The sequence below is a fragment of the Bactrocera oleae genome, chromosome 4 (assembly GCF_042242935.1).
Source record: "Bactrocera oleae isolate idBacOlea1 chromosome 4, idBacOlea1, whole genome shotgun sequence".
NCBI classification, from domain to species: domain Eukaryota; kingdom Metazoa; phylum Arthropoda; class Insecta; order Diptera; family Tephritidae; genus Bactrocera; species Bactrocera oleae.
The window spans coordinates 71,355,652-71,376,371 of NC_091538.1; the positions used below are offsets into that span (position 1 = coordinate 71,355,652).

Sequence of the window (20,720 nt, forward strand, 5' to 3'; positions counted from 1 at the left end):
CCTAAGTACTAACTATGTGGACCCTAGTGTATAGTTGACCTTCTACCGAAAATATCAACCAATCCACAAAGAAATCTCAAACGAGTATACCATTTGACTTTGCGAGAGTATAAAATGTTCGGTTACATCCGAACTTAGACCTTCCTTACTTGTTGCTTATACATATGTGCATTGAATGTAATATATATTGTATATATTGTTTTTCGGTTATCCGCCATTTTGTCAATGGTCAATATAGGTTTTTAATTATTTGGCTTTATGATAATTTTAAATAGAAAAATCTTGCTTGCCGCCAGAGAAATTTTTTCGGAGAGGAATAAGCTCATCCTACGGAATAAGCCAATTAAAAATTTTTAATAATGAATTGCCGATTATTAAGCTACATCAATTTCTAAAAATACGCATTTTTTATTATTTGTTATTAAATGAAATGCCTCTTCAAAAAAGTCTGCGCGTTTTTCTGACCCGCAAGTGGATATAACCTCGTAATCGCATTGCGGTGCTTCATTAATGAAAAACAATAGTTTACTTGACTTTATTTTTGAAAAAAGTTCCTTCGTGCATCGTAATTCAGGTTATCTAATTATAATATTTTTCAGTTTTAATTTTTTTGCATTCACTACTCCAACTAACACGTTCCATAAGTGCAGCTCAGAGAGAATTGTAAAAAAAAATAATGCGATAACCTCTTGTAACTCGCTTAATTCGATAGATATTAGCGATTGTGAAGTGAAATCAATTAATTTGCGCTATGCACACAAAATAATGAGAGTAAAAAACACGAGTGAGAGCAGTGAGCACAATGTATTTGTAATTGTAGCGAGTGATTGATAACGCATTGGCTTTATCACCATGGAAAATAAGTCAAAAGCCAATTCAACAATTTGTTTTTCTACAATACGAACATTTGTAACTGTTGTTTATTGGCGTTGTCTTTTCTCATTTTCCTGCACGAGCGCAATGGCGTTGATGTGTCTCTTGACTGGGTGTGAGTTAGCCTGTGCGCGTTGTATATGTGTGCGTAACTAACAAATTTCCTATGTGTATGTGTGTACGCAATACAAGAACAAAAAGTGTGTGTGTGTGTGCAAGAGTGTGGCAACACCCCTTAATGTGTCTTAGCGCCTACCTGCAAACCCATCATAATGGCCAAGAACCGGAAAACTACCCTACGCTCCTTGCCATGTGAAAGGCATGAAAGAGCGAAAGAGATAACGCGCTCCAGGGTGCTTGTCTCAGCATTTCGCACAACACAGGATAGCTCATTGTCAACGGTTGGCAACGCATCGCAGGATCTACACACCGCTGCCGTGGTGCCGTTTCATTCAGACACTTGCCGCCAGCCTGCTCGGTCGAGTTGACTCAATTTGGTGGCATTCAAATAGCAAAGTCCAGGCGGTTATTGTGTCAGTCGGTGGTTGTTGGTCGTAACATCAATTATATGTGCGCGCGGGAAATGCGATTTTCATAAACGCAACGTGTGCCGAAAGTGTCCAACGGCAGTGCAACTAACTAATTGAGTATAATTTAACTTTATGAATACAAACAAGCATTTCTAATTGTTTACAAAAGTGCAATTAAATAACTAAATTAATAAATTTACTTTGTGTAAACGAACAACTGTGAACCAAGAGCGCAGTTACTAATATTTACCCAAGTTGAAAACAGTGCAACCCAATTAAGTTTCAGTGCCAAGTTGAAACGAAAAATATTTTTTTTCGAAAATGATGTCCACCACAACGTCACATCCCATTATGGCCCCAGTTATGCGTCCAGTTCAGGAAGGTCCCGTGTCAAGACCACGCGCTGTCTACAGCATTGATCAAATTTTGGGTACGCAGACGAAGAGAAGAGGTGAGTCAATAGCATGAAAACGCTTTTTTTGTATAAATAATTTATTGGTTTTTAATAAAATATGGGATTTCTATGTGTATCAAAATATTGGCCAATTGAAATACAGAGTTTTTGAAAATATTTCGCACCATTTTTTATCAAGAAAAATGAGAATGGGATGGGTAATACAAATCGCACATCTTTACGACAGGCGTTGCAGTTATTATTTAATAGTTTAGTTGATCATTATTTCAAAATAATGATCGTAAATGTTGATACCATAGCTTAGAGAGAAATGTCAGAACGTGCAGAACTGGATGTAAAATTCGTCAAAACATTAAAAGGCGCAGACTATGTTTATAGTACTAACAGCATTTGGATTAATGATTGTTTCAGGATATTTTGCTTATTCAGATGATTAATGAGTTAGTTAGTTGTGATTAGTCAATCGGTTATTTCTTAGAAGAAAGTCCAATTAAATTTGCTTTTATTACTCAATCAGAACGGTTTTGGAACTTTAGGAAGTAATGTAAAAAGAATTTTTATAGTGCCAAATTGGTCAAGTAGGCCATACTTGACTGTTGCTGCTCGAACAGCACCTACTTTTCCATTAACTTTAATCATTTGATACCAAAAATCAGCGCCGTAATTTACTGCTTATACGTAATCGCTTCAGAAAATAAACTAAACAACGCAATTCAATTTCAAAACCAGTTTCTTCAATAATATAGTTCAAGCTGTTTCAATGTAGCGATTGACGAGTTTCTATATGATCAATGCGATCTATAAAATAAATGGTATACATACATATATACGTAGAAAAACAGTTGAAGACCCTCGGAAAGTGTGTACAATGGCATGACGTGTAATCAAATTTTAATGAGCCTCAAATTAATAATTTTTCACAACTCAACGATATGTCTGCGACGGCAAAATTGTCGTGAACACACAGCAGGATATCCAAGAGCGAAAAAGGACGAGGTATGTGTGCATAGAGAGATTGTATGATTTTAAATTTGCTGTTTGAATTTTGCACAATGAAGCTCCGGTGACAACATACACACACATATTATTTTACTATAGTTGTTGTATATACATTCATTCAGCTAGTGAGAGGCAATTTTGAAAGTAAGCATCAAATTACTTATCATCGAATTAAATACGGGGTAACTATCCAAATACAGCTTAGATGGGCGCGTGAGAAGGCAATACAAAATGGAAAAGCAAAACATTTTTAAGTTTATTCCAGTCGGCATCAATGTTGTTGTTATAGAATTGCAGTTTCACGCAATTACCATGTTGTTGTTGGCTTTACCTCAACGTCAAACTATTGCCAATTGTTCAGTCACAAGTGCCTGCTGCTCGGAACGACGTCATCGCATAGCGCTGCCGAATGCCAAACGTCGATGTCCTGCGGTGACATTATGCGATTTTCATATTTGATTACAACAAGACACACAAATATTTGGCCCGAAGCAAATTTGTAACTGAAACATTCATTACGCTTATTATTAATAGAGACGTCTGCGTGCATGGTGGAGAGAGAAATTTATTGTATTCCTGAGAAAATAATAAGCGGAAAAAAATTGTGCTCTAACGCCTTGAAGTATACATTACAAGCTGTAATTAGTCGCAGCACCCATGCGCAGATCCACAGGAAGGCTATCAAAGCGAGTTTAGAACGCCCATAAGTTATGACAATCTTTCGTTATCAGTATCGTGTTTTATATTTGCTGATTTCTTGATATTTAACAATTTTGAATAAAATTTTTCATAAAATATTTATATAAGAGTTTTCCATACAAATATATGATTCCGATCGTTCAATTAATATGGCAGCAATATACTATCATCCGATCTATACAAACTTTTCGGAGATTGTTACGTTGCCTTGAACAATAAACTATGCTACATTTTGGGAGAATATCTTGTCAAATACAAAAGTTTTACATACAAGGACTTGATTTTGATAGTTCGGTTTGTATGACGAGTCTACACACTTTATAGGATCTCCGATGTTTTTTTCTGTGCTTGCTATACCTTGTTCAGGGCATACCTTGTTCAGGGCATAAAAAAAGCAATATTAGAAATTTATAATTTTAAAGGCTTTTAAATTTCAAATAAAACTTTAAACTCCTCAACATCTGAGTAGCTTTGCGACTCAATATCGTTTGGTATTTGTAATATTATATAATATTATATGTATACTACAGCCAGATTTTTCGACGATTTTTAGAATACTTTTCTGCGCTATAAATTTTGTTGAGGCTGAAAATATAGTACAGGAATAATTATTTAAAAATCCATCAATGCGATATACTTGTATATTCAGAGTCTATGCACTTCAATTAAAAAGTTATTTCATGTTTAAAATTTTTGTTTTGAACAATTTACTTCCGAAAAGCTTTACTTTCGCAAACAGTAATCACGCTCGTACATTACACTGCCATTAAATGAAATTATTTAACCTCATGTCATATAAGTAGGCATTTGTATCCTCAATTTCAGTTCTATGCAGCTATTAATGCTTCATTATGCGATAATATATACAACAACAACAATCGCCGCTATCAAATTGAATGGCATGGTAGCTTTTACTCAGCTCAAAATGGCTACATAATTTGCATAAAATCAAATGGACTCGACAACACCACGGCCATGAGTACAACAACGTGCGTTTAAGCTTTGCATGCTTGATTGTCTGTATGTACTTGTGAACGTAACACATGCATATAGTAGTAGTGCTCATGTGAGATTCCGTCAGTTTTAATATTACCTCACTTGCGTGTTGTTGTTTTCAGTGCATGGTTTAGTCAAAAAAGCCGAAGGTGCCAAAATATTTGCACACACTGTGGTTTTTCGTCAAGTGCGATATTGCCAGCAAGCACAAACACACACACATACACTCAAACAAGCTTTCTTTATTCATGCGCGTGCGTTTATATATACATATATGTATGTTTATATATAGTAGCGTATGTGTAAATATGCAGGGATGCTGTGCCGACGAATTGATGGCATTTTGTTTGGTAATCTGCTCAATCAATGGTCGCTTCGCTGAGGATGAGCGAGGAAAGCTTTGATAATGTTTGATTCGGTTGTGTGTGTATACTAAAACAGTTATTTTAGCAATGGTGTGCGCTAAAATTGCTCTAAGCTGATCCATTTCATGGTCAACCATATCAATAATTGAGTTAATGACTCAGTCGATGGTATGACATGTGGTTTGCTCTCAATACCTGCATTTTCAATTTGTATGCTAAAGAGGAAGCCTGCTGTGGCACGTAACTGTTGTTCAATATTCGATTGATTAATAGCTGAATTGCTCAACAGCATATTTTGACGTTTTATAAAGTTTCAAAAAGGAATTTTAGTGGATTACAGATGAATGATTGGCGTAGCTATGCATAAATTTTCCAGCGCGAAAATATTTAACAGTTTTCACCAAAATAAAATTCGAAATGAAATGTTTTGAAAATACTCAATTTATATCAACTTGCAACGTGTTTTTTATTTTTTTTGAAGAGCCATTTTATTTAAAAAATTAATAAAAATAATGTACATGTACTTTAATAATCGTCGATTTATTTTGAAAAATTTTGGATTCACTTGATCACGTAATCGAGCTCCTGGTGGACCTTAGAAAAAAGGTGTCTGGCGATGAGTAACATTTTTCGCCTAAAATAATCACAAATTCAAAAACCAAGCAAATTTTTTATTAAAATAGATGAATACTGGTAATGATAAAAGAACTAGTAAACATTTTAATTTTGGACAAAATGGCGCCGTCACAAAAAATAGTCGTGTTTTGTGAAAAAATTTACTTAGAGTGGCTGAAAAAATCGAAACTATTATCAAACATTTTATTGTTTCTATTTACGCAGAACAAATAAATATTACATATCGCAGACTCCAAAAACAGCGTTTCGAAAAAAAAAGTGGAAAACGGTTGGCCTCAAGGGCCATCCCTGCAACTTCCCTCTAATTTCATACGCTAACGTTCAAATTTCGCTTTTTTCACTGCTTTTGAGCTCTTCTAAATTTTTCGTTTTCGATATCTAGCAAGTAAATCAACCGATTTCGACCCGGTTTGCGGCAAACGATGTGTTTTTTCAAGGTTTAGAACTGATTAGTTTTTGGTGTTGATCGGTCAAGTCGTTTGGAAGAAATTCGAAAAAAAAAACGATTTTTCAAAATTTTTATTTTTGAGATTTCTCAAAATCTACTGGTCCGATTGGGTCCAAACTTACACGAAATTCAAGTGAATGAAGTGCCGTTTAGTTTATTCCAATCGGTTGAGCCGTTTAAAAGTTATAAGAGGGTCACATACATCCACACACACACACATACATACAGACATACGGACATCATCGTAGAAATGTTCGGGGAAGCTTCCTCGACCCTCAAAACGTCGAGATCTGTTGAGAACTCGATTTTTGCAAAATGGGGTGAAACAAATATCTTCCCGATTTTAAAAAAATTTTCAATTTTCTTAGCGGGAAGTTAAAAACGCGTTTGAAGGTTTGAAAGCCGATTAAACTAATTTAAAAAACACTCGCTGTTATCTACGAAGCTATTTGTCGGATCAAATAAAATTACAAAAAACAAGAAAAAACATTAACATCGGTTGCAACGAAGCTATTATACCCTTCAAAAATATAAAGATTCCCTACAAGAACTTTATTCCGATTGTTCAATTAATTTACTTATTGAGTTTGCCAATAAAATTAAAAATCATTATTAAAAAAATTCTATACTTTTTTAATTTTTAAAATAAAATTTCAGTTCGATGAAACATTTTATAGCAACTATAATGCAGAATGTTTATATGATTGGCTTAAATAGATTAAATTTTGAGGAGATGCTTATACGAAATGCTGTAATAAAATTCCTGAAACTTTAGAAATTTTTTTGGGAAAAAAGGACTAAATCAAATTCGCACCCAAGTCGAATTTTAAATTGGTGAATATCTACAGCGCAGGAAATTGCTGCTTAACCCCTGCGAACACATATGCATAGGCACATACATACAGACGAATGCCATGAGACACATACACAAATACCTATCTAAATGTATATGGCACTTAGGCACTTAGCCAAAATATATACTTAAATACACTCTTCAATGGACTTTTTCTTTCAAATCAAATTGAATTGAAACGCCATCAAATTGAAACTCAATGGAAATGAGGCAACAAACGCAACGCATAATTCTTTTTATTGAATTGAATTTGCAATTTTTTAACCCATTGTTTGCACACTTGGCAATTGTGTGTGTTTACCGAAAAAATTCTTTTGATTTATTGATTTTGAAATTTGCACCGATAAGCGCTAAATGTGTGAGTGTGTGTGTACACAATTATGCGATCGAACCAAGCGAGAAGCGAGAATTCAACGAAAGAAGTGCACAATTGGTAAAAATACAAACAAACACACACACACAAATGCGCTTAAAAACGTGTGTGTGTGTGTGGTGTGCTCGGCTTTGGTGCCTAGTAAAGTCATGCGGCATGCTTGTTGTTGCTATTGTTCGAAAATTATTTCGTGAAGTATTTGAAGAAGAAATTTTCAATTGTTTAGCGGCGCTGAGAAGTCGGGTTGAATTGGTTTGTTTATACACTCGCCGGGCATAGCTTGAGAATGGGCGGAAAAGTGGGTTGGTGAGGCATGTATGCGAGACGTTGCGTAAGCAGAAGTAAGCTGACGTTGAATGCGCGTAAATATCAATGCGAAACGCCAGTGTTTAGTCGACTAGCTATTTAAACATTTTTTAATGCTATTACAATAATATGAATTAGGCGCAACCACCCCAAAAAGGTGTGCAATGAATTCATGAACTGCCTTCGTGTTGTAATACAGTCAAGCCTTCTTAATAATAAATATTTATAAAAAAAATTTTTTTTTTTAAATTTTTTTTTTTTTTATAAAGCTATAGCTTTACTATTATTTTTTATTAGAATTAAATATGTTGTATTTGAAAAACGTTTCTTTAAAATTACTTGCAAACTTAATCAAATAATCATTTCTGCTTTTTCAGATTCCACCGAGTCTTTGAATAGCCATCAAATACATATTCTACATAACAACAACAACAATATGAATAATCATCTTAGCAATAGCTCTAGTAACGGCAACCGTAGCAACAACAATATGAGTAGCATGAATTCGTTGCATCACAGTCATCACATGAATCAACGCGACGAATCTCCAACAAATATTGACAACGGTCTCGATGTGGATAATGACGACGAATTGTCGAATAGCCTGAATAGCGGACATGATTTGGGCGATATGGAGCGACCGCGTAAGGTTCGAAGGTAAGGATTATACAATATGGCATTATAAATATTTTCAAATTTATTTTTGTGATTTAATAAAAAAAAATTTTAAAAGGTAATCGGGAGTTGACTGCGAACCATTTAGCCGGAAAACAAAATTTTTTGGTTTTTACTTGGCTTTAATACTTTAAGAAATCAAGTTTCTAGCAGGAAATAACGTTAACTTTAGCTGCACTGCAGCTAAAATATCCCTCACGGATGCATTTTAATTGCAGGAAGGGTATAGACAAATTTTTAGGTTGATTTTGTACGGTTAGTTTGTAAAACAATTTTTTCGAATATTATAGGTCTACCTTGGACGATAATCTGTGCCAAATTTTGAGAATATATCTTGTCCAATAACAAACGACTTGATTTTGATCGGTTAGTTTGTATGGCAGTTGTATCTCACAGTGGTCCGATGCCGGCGTTACCCCAGCTTCTTGGGGAGAAAGGAACGTGTGCAAAATTTCAGATCAATATTTCAAAAACTGAGGCATTAGTTAGCGTATATAGAGACGGACATGTCTAAATCGACTCAGTCTGATCGACTGATCATTTATATATATATTTTTTTATAGGGTCTCCAACATTTCCTTCTGGGTGTAACAAACTTCGTGGCAAACTTAATAAATATTGTTTAGGGTATAAATATTTATTAAATAAAACTTGTCCTATTGTTGATTTTGAGATGAAAAAAACTTTTTTTGATACTGCACTATAGTTTCTACTACAAATATTGACACCGTTGAATTGTCTGAAAATGTTTCGAATTAAGATGAGGAGCATTCAAACTCTTTTATTACTCGAATACAAATGACTGATTAGAAATGTTTCTCTTTGAATCTGTTTTTCTTCATTAAAACTGTTGCTATATAATTTCGCAAGCTGCTTATAAACAGTTATAAAGCTGAGAAATAACTTCAAATGTTTATTTGGATACTTTTTATTGCCAAATTAAAATCCGCTTAAAGATCTGTGAATAATAAACTCGAATGTCGATAAAAGCAATTTGCAAGAGGCGAAAAGAAATCGCATTAAATTTAGCTTCTGAGCGTCTTGCCAAAGCGGCGGCTTTGATTTATTGAGACAAGTTCTTTCATTTATACAATGATTTCATTTATTCGAGCCTTAAATACAAATATAACAATAATATTAATTTCTTTTCCATTGATGCCATTGCAGATCGCGTACCACATTCACAACATTTCAGTTGCATCAACTGGAGCGCGCCTTTGAGAAGACACAATATCCGGATGTCTTCACAAGGGAAGATTTGGCGATGCGCTTGGATTTGAGCGAAGCACGTGTACAGGTAAATAGACGACGAATTGTGATTTTATCATCTGTTACATACGAGTACATAAACAATTACTCGCACTAGTCACTGGTTGGCAGCGCAGGAGTCGATTGCAGCTCGAAAATTGTTATCTGATTTTGTAATTATGTACGGATTAGCGCATTTTAGCAACAAACAATGGCAGCTGCTGCTTTTTATGCGCGCAAATGTGTGCGTATGTATGTGTGTGTGTTTGCAGCATTTATTTGTATCTCATTTTCGTGTTGATGTTCCCATGGCGATTGTTGCAATAAAGCACTTTTAATATCAACTATAATGGTCGCATTAATGGTGCAATTGTCTGATCACGTGAGTCAATTTGATTGTAAGTGGATGATGAGATGCTCTCGACGGTGCATACATACTACACACATATGCGATGCTAAATTTGTGTTGTTGTTTGTAACAGTTTTTTGTGATAGCAAATATTTCGTGAGAGATTTTTTTTTAATAGCAAAATAAGTGGTTATTCTATTAGATTTCGGTACGATTTGAATTTGTAATAAATTTATATTGGGTTTGTTATCCTTTGAGTATCCAATTGGAAGTTACGAGAACTTCACTTATAGCTCGCGTGCCGTTCGGTGGGATATTTCGTTGATAAAATTTGTGTTCACGTGTACATTTTTTATAGCATAAAGGTTATATAAATATTTGTATTTTGTTTTTGATCGGTCAAATAAAAAAGTTTTCCATATATGAACTTGATCGGTTTGTAAGGCAGCTTTAGGCTATAGTGGTACGACATCGGCGGTTCCGACAAATTAGTAGATCTTTGAAAAGAAGAGCGCGTGAGAAAAAAAATGTTCAGATCAATAGCTCAAAAACTGCGCGTTTGTACTTGCAGACGGATATGGCTAAATCGACTCAACTCGTCATCTTGTTCATTTATATTTATACTTTATACGATCTATGACGATTTCTTCTAGTTGTTACAAACTTAGTGGCAATTTTAAAATACTACTACTCTGTTTACGGTGAAAAAGGGTATTCCAGCAATAATTTCGCATACATATACAAAAAATAAGCGTATATCAATTTAAGTGCAACATAATCGCTTGCAACAATGCGAATTATTAATTGACGGCACAAATTTTGGCTCTCAATTCAGCAATGACTTTTGTTTGGTAATTATTTTCGCATTTCAATTTCCAGATTAATGGGTTAATTAGCAACAATTAAGCAATTTTGCAAGTGTGGATGAAAAAGGCATGTGCCACAATATGTAGCATGTTCAAATGTAGCTGTATGCAGTAGCCACACTCAATTATGTTGCTAATTATGCAAATTTCATACGCAACAATTGCAACAATCAAGCATAACGAATACAAATGTTACACATACATACGCAAATGTGCATGCAACTGTGTTGGTGGGTTTGTGTGTTCAAGTAAGTGGCAGTTCAACTGTTAATACAAATGAAGGATTGAGCATTGCGCATCATTGTGCTGATTTAAGGAGGTTTTAACCGCCAGTGTATTAAAGCTACTGCCATACACACATATACTCGTACCTACATATGTATGGTATGTATGTGTATTTGCGTAATTTGCATAAGAATGCCAGTCAAGTAGCGACTTACAGTTGTTGCTGTCGCACAATCAAATACATGCTGCACGCGCCGTCCGCTGAACGCTTATCCAAAGCTGCTGATAGCTTGCTTTTTTCGCTTTTTTCACTGATGAGAATTTAATTTACTGGCAACATGGTGCTTTTGTTTAATTTTATTTGTAGTGGTTGTTGGTGAAACGAATTTTGTGTATATTCTGTGCATTTGTAAATAGCGTTAAAACACTTTAAATCGCTTTGTGTATACAAAACATTTGCAGTCAACGAGTTTTAGGGTGGTTTAACACTATCCCATATGCGCCTGGGTATATGCTACGCATTCAAAAATCGTGTACAAATTTTTTATATCATGAGAATAAGGAGTGGGGTGTTATTTCCCTGCTTTTCATCACCTTCATTAGTGCCGCAATGAGTTCTTAATAGCGATTTTCCATTTGATTGCATTTAGGAATTAGTGAACGGTGTCACTGATTTGTTTGAAAGGTCGTCGCTGCAAATTTAGGCAATAAAAAGTTCGCGGTGTTAATATTTTTATATATTTAATGGAGATCACGATCGATGTTTAACGTGTACAATCGATTGTTATTATCAAAAACTATAGAAATATAATATTATTGTTTGGCATTATTACTGCTCATAATATAAATTTTAGTGGCATACTTGTGTGTTTTTCGAAAAAAAAACTGTTTTATTATTTGTTTTAAAATTTTAAGAGTATATTTTTACATATTTTACGAACTTTTCAAGTTGCAAAAGGTCCTCCACTGCTGCATCAATTGCGCGCTTCTCTGTGGGTGAAACCTTAAAAATAAATTCTCTACTAAAAGTAATTATCCGTAAAATGACCTACGTTAGAAAATAGAAGCAATAATTGACAAAATGGCGGCGTGTTTTAAAAATTAGAATTTTACTCTAAAGTTTGGTTGTTATTGGCCTAAGAAAATTCGTTTTTTGATCAGATTATCGCGTTCAAAAATGAACACACGGTGCAGATTGAATCAAGCGACTACATTTTAAAAGGCTTTAACTAAAAACTGTTTGAGATTTTCTCCTTATATGATATTGAAAATGTAAAGTGAATGATTTCATTTTAAAAATGCCTTGAGATAAACCAAAACGAGTTACCATTGCAATTATTTCACTTTATATTTAGCGTAAGCTCAAAATGGCTAACATTTTTCGTGGGAATCACAATTTAATTTAAAAGCGAATTTATAAAGAAGCATGTAATTTCTTCACATCACTGTTTGAAGTAGACATTATTAACTTGGATAGCATTTGGAATGCTGTATGCAGTATATTTCTGGAAAAACGTAGTCACAGCTTATAAAATTCGACATAATAAGTAGTTTTTGAGTGACCATCCTATAACTTTTTATTTTAAATTAGATATGAGATATGCAAAAAAACTTCTCAGCAGCTTTAACTAAATGATTTCACAAAATTCATATCAACTTATGTAAACTCATTACAAATTATCTATTTTATACATACGAAAACTCTCATATACCTCAACGGATGATTGGCTCAGATACCAAACTTGTATAAAATAGATAGCTCATCTTCAAACAGTTTGTTTCCCCCACAATCTGCATTGTAGTACCATTAAGGGCAATTTTAAATTGGCTATTGAGTGTTTGTTGTTATTATTTTTACATTAATTTGACCCAACAAGGGCCATAGATTAAACACAAAGCGGTAGTGTCTGAGCATATGCCAAAACACCACCCCTCACCCCTCCATCGTGCATGTGTGTGTGTGTGAATAATGATGATCAATCAGCAAAATACAAGCGCAATCCCCTTTACCCTTATGACACGACTATAATGACGGCAATAAAAAACGTAATACAACAAATTGAGATAACGGCTTATTGAACAATTTGAGCACGAAATTAACAAAAACGGATTTAGCGATATTTGAAAAAAAAAATTCAAAAACACCAATAGACTTAACGTACACGCGCGTACACACACATACACACATGTATGTTTACATGTGTTGTACTCGTGATTGATACCTTTTCCAAAAGCATTCCCAACGTTCTACTCAAAACATATCCGTACTTGTAGTATTCCGATTATAATACGTTTGATGACTTACCAAAAAAAAAATAAAATATGTGTGTGTGTGTGAGAGTTTGTTGATGGAACAAATCCGTTTGTTAGCTAAATTGGTCATTGATAGTATCAGTTTGCGAAAAAATCAAAAATCGCGTATAATACACGCTCACACTCGCGCGCACTTCAATTGCTTTCCCATAACTGGTGTCCGCAAACACACATACTCGTACACACACGCTCATTATGGTATACACTGGACGTATGAGGATAAATGAGCGTGTTGTAGCATTTTTAAATGCACCGATTAGTAGTCACTAAATCGCTAACAAGTACCACACATTTTATACACATACACACACACACACATACAGTCATACTCTTATACATACATACATCCATATGTACGTGAATGCATTTGTTGGTTGGCTGCCTGTCATTGAATCAATCGGGTTTTTTTCCTCCTATCTGCATTAAATGAGCCTTCAACGAGCTTGTATAGCGCACACATGTGTATATTTATTTGCATATATATGTGTGTGTGTGCTTTGTAAAGGACACATGGACTCGGCGGACAACATGTTGGCATGAAGATGGCAATTATTTTCGGATTTAATGCACTTGGAAGGACATGAGCGCCGACTGGTGGCGGCATATTGAGCGAGAAAAAATTAAGTCGAAAAAAAGTAAATGTGTGTATGTAAATATGATACAATCGCGTTGGTCACACATGTGCACATTCACACACACATATGGTATGGGAAGTCATGTGTGCATGGATTTGCGTTTGAAACTGGCTGGTAACTAGTTTAGTATCAGACAATTTGTATAAATATTCATCGTTCTGATTTGATAGGGTTGTTGTTGTGCCACAGAGAAATATGTTCATGTCTATGAAAATATGATATCTATTGATAAGCTGATACATTTTTATTGGCATTAATATGACAGCAGAATTATTTATGCAAACATACTTAGTGAGGGTTTTAGTGGATATGGACACGGAAAATTTTGGACGAAATAGAATAAAACTTAAAAAAAGAAAAACAAAAAACGTTTACTTCGGTTGGGCCGCTACTATAATATCCTTCACAAATACAAATGATTCCGCACAAGAACTTGATTCCGATCGTTCAGTTTGTATGGCAGCTATGTGCTATAGTGGTCCGATATTCGCGGTTCCGACAGATCAGCAGCTTCTTAAGGAGAAAAGAAAGTATGCAAAATTTCAGAACGATATCTCAAAAACTGAAGGACTTGTTCGTGTATATACAGACAGACGGGCAGACAGACGGTCATGGCTAAAGCGACTAAGTTCTTTACGATGATCATTTAAATATATATTTTATGCGGTCTGCGATGTTTTCTTCTGGGTGTTCGTGGAAAACTTAATTCATCTAAAACTTATTATAGTAAAAAATATTATTTTGATTATTTTTTGGAGTTTTTTTTTTAATATTAAAAAGTTCTTCAAAATTTCAAGAATTTTAATCTATTTCATTCATATAAAAAATATTTTTCATGGCACATTTGTAGATTAAGGCATGCATAAAATGCCTCTGCTCACATAATTACCCGGAAGCGTGTCTACACATCCGACTATTCTCTGGCATAAACGAATAAAGCAAAGCATTTAGCACAATTATATTTTTCGTTTCATCTCAGTGCCAGAAAATGATACGAATATTCACTTGCCGTTACAGCAGCCCTTGCAACAATTAAATTCCTCCTTTTACACACACACACAAGCTCGTGTGTTTGCTTTTGCAGGCACACTCACATGAGGCCCAGAGCTCTACGGCAGCTAGAATATTGCAGATTGTCAACGAAACCCTACCCCACCGCTAACCAGTCATGCAGCTCGTCTTCATCATTACAATAATCATCTTTGCACATATCTACTCTTTGCCGTTGCTTCCCCACTCATGCTACCACCGACTAGCCTGCATTGTCATCTAGAAATGACAGCATTTAGGGCAATTATTGCCAGGAAATCATTACTAATTTTATTCTCGCATTGCTGCGCCTGCATTGTTGGGCGAACAGTCGACGCAGCTGCCGACGTCGAGCGACGACGACCGCTTGTCGATTGTCCTAAGGGAGGCGAGCCGCTTATTGAAATTAAACCTTAAATGCCCTTATACTCCTTGATAGCTTCAATATTCGCACTTGGTTGCGCATTGTTTAAAATTTCGTCAGCTTACATGTCTTCCAAACTCCCTCTGCCCACGTTGCCACATTTTAGCAGCACTCCTGCTTCTTGTAGAACTAAAGGAAGGCATGCAAATGTTAGTCAATTTGAAATTTTCAACTTTGGTGAACTTTGCTACACATTCTCGGTGTTTTTGCTGTTTTGACCTGGCACTGAGGTGGTGATCGCTCCGGTTTTCGGTCCTTGGCTTTGTGCAAATTTGCTTACAAACAATTAATTTTCTTAATACCCCACCGCAACAACCCATACACGCACACACACTATCTCGTCAAGCACATTTACCGCAGACACGCCCGAGCCACAGTACAAGGCTTGCGTACAATGCATCAAAAGGATCTGGGCACTTAAGCAGTTATCTATTTAAGTCGCTGGATGCAAGTATGGGTGCTCAGTGCTGAGGAAATTGCTCTCTGCCAGCTGCATACATGTTAACGGAAATGTTTTCCATACACGCCCACGCCGAAATTCAACTCTCAACACAAGTTCGATAAAAGCTCATTGTTTAAAGCACATTTGCCTGTTATTCTGCGTATTTTAGGGCGTGAGTTAAGTCGAAAGATGTAAATAGATACATTAATTTAGCGCATATGAGATGTTTAAATAATATGGAGGAACCTGGTTCAGAGGAATGAGCTAAATTTCATGTGTAATATTTCTATATATTGGTAAATCGAAGAAAAAAAAGCTCCGAAAACTTCGCTTACACACATTTTTTTAACGTTTTGTGAACCAGACGTTCAGTATGTGTGAATATAACCCCGGAGTGAAAGAGAAACTCACAGACTTAGTTGTAGACCATTGTAAATTTTTGCTTTTCGATATCATAAAAAATTTTTAGAATAAGCTCGGAAAGTCAGTAATATTGTCTTATAACATCTTACAAGCTTCTAAAACTATATTATTTAATGTTACCCGGTGCTTACATGCACCAGTGTCAAAAAGTAGCAAAAATAATATGTAAAAGCCATTGAGAAGACCAGCTCTGCTTTCTCTGTGCCACAGATATATTTGTATGTATGTATATACAGAGCCAATTCGTTGTTGTTAAATTGGGCGCACTCGGCTTAAACACGATTGCAAATTGCATTTAATAATTGTTTGTGCGACTGAACAAGGTTCGAGCGCATGAAGGTGGATAGAGGTTGCAGTCTTTCACCTTTCCGAGATATTTCTTGTTGTTGTAGTTTCTTCGCAACTTGCCGAAAGGGCTTGCAGCTTCACCACAGTCATCTGTCTAAACACCTGATGCGATAATTCTGGTGGTTGGCGTTGCATGCCACTTGGTTAAGGCGTCAAATGCGCACTTTCTTCTTAGTTAACTTAGTTCAGGAGGCAGGGTCGTTTATGCGAATGTGTTCTGGCTCTGTTGGGATTAATGTAGGGTTGTTGACTGAAGACAAGCGGAGGAGCAGCTGACTTCCGATTGGATACTATTGTAATGCTTGCTATGCTATTGTCCTCCGCTGCCCCAGCTCAACTCAGCAAGGCGTGAAAAGAGGGTTGAATGCTGTTGAAAGGCTCTGGTATATTGTGCGAATATTCGCCCTTGTAGGCATGCTGTAGAGTAGTTGTGGATTGCTCGGGGGTTGTAGTGCTGTTGCATTAAAATTCGACAAGCCAATTATTTACTAATGTAATGCAGTTGATAGATATAAGCTTTTCTTGTTGATAAAATAAGTTTACAATTCTTGAACATTTATATTAATTAGAATTATTTTCTATTTTATTTTAAGGTGTGGTTTCAGAATCGGCGTGCCAAGTGGCGAAAACGCGAAAAATTTATGAATCAGGATAAAAACGGATATTTGCTACCCGATCAAGGTTGGTACTAATAACATATTTTTAATTTAAATTTGCGGAAATTATTTTTATAACATTGCGGTTCGCAATCAAAACCTATTATAAACTTGTTTAAATTAATGCTTGCTTATAAAATGTTAATAGTTTCTGCTCAGCTTTCATTTTTCTCATTAAATATAAAAACGGCTTGCTAAATTTGATTAATAAATAAATTGACGCTAATGTTATTTTAATTACACTCGCTTTTCATAATAACAAATTACTGAAGTAATAACCATTTTAATTAACTTTTCGAAATTTTATTATTAATTCAATTATCACTTTTTTTTTGGTTTGACATGCAATCGCATATTTTGACATCTACTAATGAACATAATTTCTTTTCTTTCTGCATTTCCAGGTCTGCCTGATTTTCCACTCGGCCTACCAATTCCGCACGGCATACCCGGCCATCCGGCCACCTTGCCACCCGAGTTCTGGCCACCACACTTTGCCTTACATCAACACTTCAACCCTGCGCTGCTGCCACCCAGCCTTGTTCCGCACTACAAATTGCCCAATTTCCACACCCTCCTCTCGCAATACATGGGCTTGAGTAATTTGAATGGCATCTTCGCTGCTGGCTACCCGCAGAATCTGTCGCTACACTCGGCGGCGCAAGTGAGTCCACCATGCAGCAATAGTCCGCGTGACAGCCCACCCAGCCAGTCGCAAGCAGCGCTCGTCTCGTTGGTGCCCACCTCGATGGTGGCGGGTGGCGTTACGTTCACCTCATCGGCTGCGGCCTCACCCAAAAGCCCGTTGGCGCCAAGCGTAGCGAGCAGCGCCTCGACGCCCGTCTCAGTGGTGACCAAAAGTGAGGACTGAACTTTGCCCTGAAGCAGCTACGGCCATTTGATGGCGCTTTCGATTTAGTCGCAGAACAAATGTGGCTCGTTAATTGTTACACGCTGAACACTCTTAAGTAGATCGGACTAAGCATTATTATCAGTGCTAAAAAGTTTAATTTGTAAATAAATAAAATAAAAAATAATTTATTTTCAACAGAAGTTGATAGCTTTTAGGTTTGAAGCGTCGAAGAGAAAGTGATAAAGACTTGAGCGTTTAAGCAAAATTATGGCCATACTTATGAGTTAGTATTTATCTCCAGAGATCGAATTTATATTAAAAAAAAAACCTTTTGTAATTATTATAATATAAAGCCCTCATATGTGATTGATTTCATTTATATAACATTTGATAAAATTCCTGGACACAGCAGCAAACCAAACAAAAATAAATTATGAGAAAATATTTGTCTTTTGGTTTATTGGAAATATTTTAACCGTGAAAACAGTTCTTTAGTTTTATATATTGAATGAGAATCAATAAAGTAGTGATAACTTATAAAAATATGAGCAAATGTTTAATAGAGTAAAATTATTGTACATTAAATATTATTATAGAAAAGAATAAACAATAAGAGTACTTAATAAAATAAAATTAATAATTTACACAGTAATACGTATATCTGTTCTATTTTTTCCTGTAAGTGTTTCAATACCAATACTTAAACCTTGAAGATCATAAAATACTAAAGGTTTGCTTGATAAATGCTTAGCGCGTCGGTTCGGACCCTTCTCTGTTCGGATAACTTTCAAAGGTACACTAAAAAGGAGCCAATAATATCGAGCTATATGTTAAATTGAAGAGTTTAGAGTAAGACTTGTAAATACTATAATGAAATGAGGCTTATCACTATAAAGTAGTCATATCTTCAATGTCTGGAACGATCTACGTATGGTATTTGCTGAAACTATTGCAAAGCTACACATTCGATTCTTTTGAGAGAAAATACGCACACTTGAGCAACAGCCAATGTCACAATCTCTGAGAAATAACCTTCGAGAGCTTTTCTCTCGTCTAGGAGATAGAGATGCCAGAGTTGTTGAGTTTTAGTTCATTTTGATGAATTAATTTTTTAGAAACTAAGAATAAAGCCTATATAATAATCTCTACATCTTTACGGAATTTTTTTCACTTAAGACATACGAACATTTTCTTAATACGGATAAGCTTTGTTTTACAAGGACCTTGCTCTGCGTAGACATTGCCACACCTTTTTGAACCTCCTTATTTGAAGAACTCATATTAAGACACTACTTTAAAATCAGAGCAGAACTTTGTGGTATATAAAGTGCTATCTTCTTGTGCGAAGGAAAATGTATGAAGATAAGAATAAATAGTCTTATATTTAGATATATAATTATATATTTATTTTCGGTTAATCTTCGGAAATATTGAAAGTGAGCCAATGTATTGCAGAAATCAGTGAAGCGCTGTAAAATTATGGTTCAATATGTCTCACTAGGTATAAAGTATACGAAAGACGCGTAGAGAAGTTTAAAATTCAATGTTGCAACCTCCTTGTGTATGAGAGATGGGTGAAAAGGAGGGCACAAAACAGACGGAAACCAGTATGTAGGACTCACGCAGCGTTAAATACAGTGCTGTCTTATTTAATTGTTGCACAGCAGAATTATTAAATATTCGTCAATAATGATGGCAGCCACTCTTTCTGGTTCAAGCGCACAGCTGGAGAATGCACGATAGGCAAAGGATATAATATAAGGAAATGTGAAAGTTACAAATATGGCTGCTACATACATACATATTTATTTGTTGTAATTATGTAAAGGATTAAGAATTTCTGGGAAAAATAGCTGCAATATGAACAAGCTGAAGGATTCAATGATAACAATAGCAGTGTTGGGTTATTGAACCGAAGAGACGGAATTTCATTATAATACGAAGTAGTGATAGGATAGGCAGCCTTAAAAGCGTTTGCTAATAGAAACAGAAAATTTAATAAGTAAAATATATTAAAGAGAATTACAGCTGTTAAAGAAGAATTTGAAGTTTCAGTTGAAAAAATTGTCTGCAGCATCAGTTGTTGGTATTAGGAAAGATTCAGATCTTGAAGAATCTCCAACATACACTTCCTCTATTAGTAAGTTGTAACTCAGCTTTTTAGTAGAGTCATCACAGGACCTTTATCTCCGAAGTCTCTCCTCAAGAAATTAGATAAGGTATTGTAGAATTAGCAGAATGTAGAGCATGCGAGTAGAATGACGAAACTTTGAAGCATTATTTTGGCGAAGGTTAGACCGATTTAGACGAAATATTTCTCAATGCGCAATACTCTCATCTAAAAGGTATGCTTCGATCTAACTTTTCAAGCAACCAATAAGTGAAATCCTCTACCGCTTTCGTTTGATTAATATTCTTTATATTGAAGGCTAACAAGATGAGAAAGACTCAAAACAACTTTATGCGAAGTACATATTTATAGTTGACACTATATCTCTGACGGCAAGTTACCTGACAGAGCTTCTCCTCTGGTCCGAATTGAATTGCGCCCACAAACCGAATCGATAAAAGCTTTTTTCCTAGATCAACGAAAATAGTACTTTGGGAAGTTTACTTTATCACGAACATAAATATATTTAAGTTGCATGAAGCAACATGGGAAGGTTGTGAGTTCATCGAAAGCTTGCCTTATGTAAGTCATCAGTTTAGCGAATGAGCCGAAACCGAAAAGCAAAAATTCG

General features: G+C 35.4%; 1 protein-coding gene across 1 annotated transcript; it reads left to right on the forward strand.

Moving 5' to 3' along the window:
- Positions 1-1,338: 1,338 nt before the first annotated feature.
- hbn (homeobrain) lies at positions 1,339-18,601 on the forward strand. The gene is made up of 5 exons (XM_014229690.3): positions 1,339-1,854; positions 7,871-8,150; positions 9,336-9,465; positions 17,064-17,151; positions 17,531-18,601. The coding sequence occupies exons 1-5, from the start codon at positions 1,725-1,727 to the stop codon at positions 17,995-17,997; spliced, it is 1,095 nt and encodes a 364-aa protein (XP_014085165.2). The 5' UTR covers positions 1,339-1,724; the 3' UTR covers positions 17,998-18,601.
- The last annotated feature ends 2,119 nt before the right edge of the window (positions 18,602-20,720 follow it).